The 3,753-nt window shown below is 40.0% G+C and overlaps 1 protein-coding gene and 1 long non-coding RNA gene across 3 annotated transcripts in view; both read right to left on the bottom strand.

Annotated features, from left to right (window-relative positions):
- Positions 1–854, bottom strand: part of LOC116082494 — a 6,900-nt gene extending 6,046 nt beyond the window's left edge. Inside the window, exon 1 of the long non-coding RNA XR_004115335.1 lies at positions 474–854. This is a non-coding gene — a long non-coding RNA (uncharacterized LOC116082494). The remainder of the gene's footprint in view (positions 1–473) is intronic.
- Positions 855–1,465: 611 nt separating this feature from the next.
- Positions 1,466–3,753, bottom strand: part of Khdrbs3 (KH RNA binding domain containing, signal transduction associated 3) — a 158,966-nt gene continuing 156,678 nt past the window's right edge. For both annotated transcript variants that reach the window (XM_031359407.1, XM_031359408.1), the window contains one exon: positions 1,466–2,084. In XM_031359407.1, coding sequence (XP_031215267.1) covers positions 1,993–2,084 — 92 coding nt within the window. In that variant the 3' untranslated portion in view covers positions 1,466–1,992. The remainder of the gene's footprint in view (positions 2,085–3,753) is intronic.

The raw sequence follows: 3,753 nt of genomic DNA, 5'->3' as shown, positions 1-3,753 counted from the left end.
TTAAAGAAAGAACTGTATGAAACACCTGGTTCGACTTTATTTTATAAAAGCCCTAACTTTCAAGATTCAGAAGCACCAAGCACTCTCCAAGGCCAGGCTTTGAACAATTGCTTGTATATTTCGATAACTTTTTGCTTTCCCACATATGTGTAAAAATGAAAGGTTCACACTTAACATGCAGTTTGGCAGACTGCTTTAAGTTAAGGACCCAGAAAACCTCTGCAGACTGTCTACCAAACTGTTCCATTCTCATAGAAAATTATGCTAGGAACCCAGGTGCTGACAGCTTGAGCCTAGCCTCTGGCCTGGTCATGCAGTGAATGTCTCCTTGCTGCCCCAGGAGCTCTCTTTGGACCCGAGGGTGCTGTCACAAGGGAAGTGGTAGTCAGAGCACCGTGCTTCACCCCACTGCATTAGCAGGAACTGTCCCCCATCTCCTCAGTAACTCAGAATCTTGGACAAAAGGCTCTTACCTTTGTTTGCTCTAAGTCACGCTGAGCTCCTCTGACAGTCCAAGGTGGTCGACATTTCCTAACAAAAGAAGAAATCTGTTTACTCAAAATAAATATAAGGAAGCCCCCCACCCTGAAACTAAAGATAAACATTTTACATAATCTACCATTAAAACTTAAGCCAGATGATTAACAAACAACTTTATTAAACCCTTGTCACTTTTAAGAACGCCCTCAATTATTAACCAAACGATGTATTACACACAACTAGTTATGAGGTTTTACAGTTGTTTAATAGGGAAGAATTGGCCCCAATTAAACTGGCTAGACTAAGGCTTTTTAGATGACTAAAGCAAATTAAACTTTTTAAAATGAGAATTTAGGTGATCTTAAAACCTTTCTAGAATGGATAATGAAACCGGCTAAGTTGTAATCTCCCTGGCTTTATTAGTTATATATTAAGATAAATTAAGTGAGATTAAAATCTTATTTCATTTATTTACCTTTGAAAATGAAGACCGTTTAAGGGTTACACATCCTCAGCCTTGGCGAGTGCGACCTCAATTAGGCAAGTCAGAATGTCTTTAAAAGCTCTGTGTTTATGCTTCCAGCATGGAGCGAGGTGTTCATTAAGGTACCAAAAGTCTCATAAAAAATCCAAAGTTGCACTAGTGAAAAAACGCTCGACAAGATGAAAACTGATCACATCCTTTTCAGAAAAGCCAGTAGTTATTTTAGAACCAATTTTAAAGTCAGGTTGGGTTTGCATGGGTTTAACGTGCCACTTGAGTAGCTTGATACCGTGTGGACTCTTTAGACCGCATCTGAACCTATGGTGAGTATACCATGGCACATTTAGTTTTATACCACTTTTAAAGGAAGCTGTACAATATTTAGTGTGACCCTTTTATGACAAGCACTGTTAGAGGAACCCTTTCCCTGTTTACAGCTATTTATGAAGGACTTTTTAAATAGAAAAAAAAACATGAAATCGTTAGCTCACACACACAAAATTTCTTTCAAAAGTTTATTTAGTATCAAGCAAGAGGAGACTTTGCCTAACACTACAGAACATTTCAGGACTCAGTTACAAAAGAATACCACATTGTCTGCACTTGTAATCGGCTCCCTTTTTACGCAAGTTGGCAAGAAAGAAAGAAAGGAAAAAAAACTAGCATATGGCTGAAAGATAAAATAACTAAATTCTACGGAAACCTTTAAAATGAAAGGTGAGGCTTATGTTAAAGAATGGATTAACATATTTAGTAAACCTATCTTTTTGTTTAACACTAGTTAATCAAAGTTATTTTTTTTTCCTTTTCATAACCTAGTTTTCATATACAGACTGCAAATAACAAAATTTTACATGTCCTTCTTCTCCCTGCCAAGTGGATGCTTCAACAAAGTGGTTTTAAGTTCCATCCATTCAGATTTTAAGCATTTTGATTTATTTAAAAAGGGATTGGTCATAGAAAAAAATTACTTTGAACAGTATACAGGACGGTGGAGATTGGCTATTTCACAACATCAGACAGTACAATCAGTATCTGCCATATGGCTGGTCTCTGTAGACGCCCTTCGCCGTCCTCGCCGAAGGAGCTTTATGTCTTGAGTTAGTCCACTCCTCTTGCCCTAAAATCAGGAAGACGAATCATAATTAGGCCACTGTCATGAGGTCCCAGGAGCTTCATCTGTCAGAACCAGTGGTGAATGTCATACAGGAGATACATGTCTCTGATGGACTAATAAAAGAAACACAAAGGGGATTTACTTAAAAATATTGCGAACACAACACAAAATGATCATGTCATCAGTGACAAGATGGCCTTGAGAAGAGGGTGACCTTTGTATTGGGAACAGCAAGTGACACCAAGAAAAATTCCCTCCTGGAGTAAATCTAAGAGCCTTTAATGAAACTCTGAAGAGAATGAAAAAGGACCATCCTAATTTCTTCCAACAGCAAAGACAAAGAAATAATAGATAATTTGGGGGGGAAAAAGGGAGGGAAAACCAGACGCCAAAGTGGAAAGGACAGACTGACAAGAGAAAAGTTGCAGCCTGTTTCCAGGTTCTCTACATGGGAACTGCAGGAGGCACTCCCTCAGCGACACCACACCAGCAACAGCATGCATGCTGGGCAGCTGTCAGTACCAAAGACGCTCCACCACTTCTACCTCCTGAAATTCAACACTGTCCAGTTTCAGGACTTTCACGGAGGTATCCCCTGTTCTCAGACAGCAAATGGTTAAGTCCCTGCTGTAACACAGAGCAATCGAAAAGCCATGTGTCCCCAGAGACCAATTTAAAAAGCTGCGAGAGAAAAATGCTTAAAATGACCTCTTCTGATACAAACATGCAATCAACGTCACTCCCTCTGGCCAACTCCAATGAACTTAAGTAGATAGAACTCACCAAGCCAATGCATCTTTCTTAAGTGTTATGAATGAAAAAAAAAAAAAAAAAAAAGAACCCACAAAAGAACATAAAAAAAAACAAACAAAAAAACAAAAAAAAACCCCAGCCAATATATAGCCACCCCAGCTCCTGGCAGGGGATATAAAATACACTTCAAAGTGCACCAGAAAATGGGTTTTCATTTAAGGTCAGGGAAATGTCACAGAGTCAAGTTCCCAGGATCCTGACTCAAGTGCACAGGACACTAGGCATTCTTGGAGCTGTGCCATCAGCAGAGGCTTCCTGTTCCCTGGTCCCTCTGCCCTGCAGCAAAGGCCCTTCTTACTAGCATTTTGTCGCTACCGTCAATTCCGCTAATTAAACCTGTCACCCTTTTGCATACTGAGACTCTGGTCATGGATTGCCTAGCACATTTATGCATTCCCTCGGAACAAAGAGGAGTTACCTCTTAATGAGCCCGAGAGACCCTCATGTCTCCTCCCGGGCTCAGCTTTTATAACCTTTATGAAATGATTCTGGGTATAATTTTTCTGAGGTCTTGAGGTTGGGAATGAACTAAAATATAAAGATGGGAGTGGGAGAAGCGCATGAGCTATAATCTCAAAGATGCTGTCTCCTTAACTAGCAAGAAGCAGTGATACTTTAAAAAGACCCATGCCAGCCAGTGTCTGTTAGAGGAGTGAGAAGGTCAGCATCGGTTACACAAAACACCGAAGCATGCTGCCTTTAAATATTTTGCTTAACTATTAAATGAACCTCTGGAAGTAGCAAGGTGTACACAAAGCAAATAGGAGGAGGAAGAGGGTCCACACACAAAATGACTTCATCATTTTAAACAAGTGTGGCTCTGTCTTCCAATCAGGACTTTTACAGTTTGTCCATGGCC

Source organism: Mastomys coucha, unplaced genomic scaffold, assembly GCF_008632895.1.
Source record: "Mastomys coucha isolate ucsf_1 unplaced genomic scaffold, UCSF_Mcou_1 pScaffold7, whole genome shotgun sequence".
Classification (NCBI taxonomy): Eukaryota; Metazoa; Chordata; class Mammalia; order Rodentia; family Muridae; genus Mastomys; species Mastomys coucha.
Note: the sequence above shows the minus strand (reverse complement) of the source record. Positions and strands in the feature narration are given on the sequence as shown.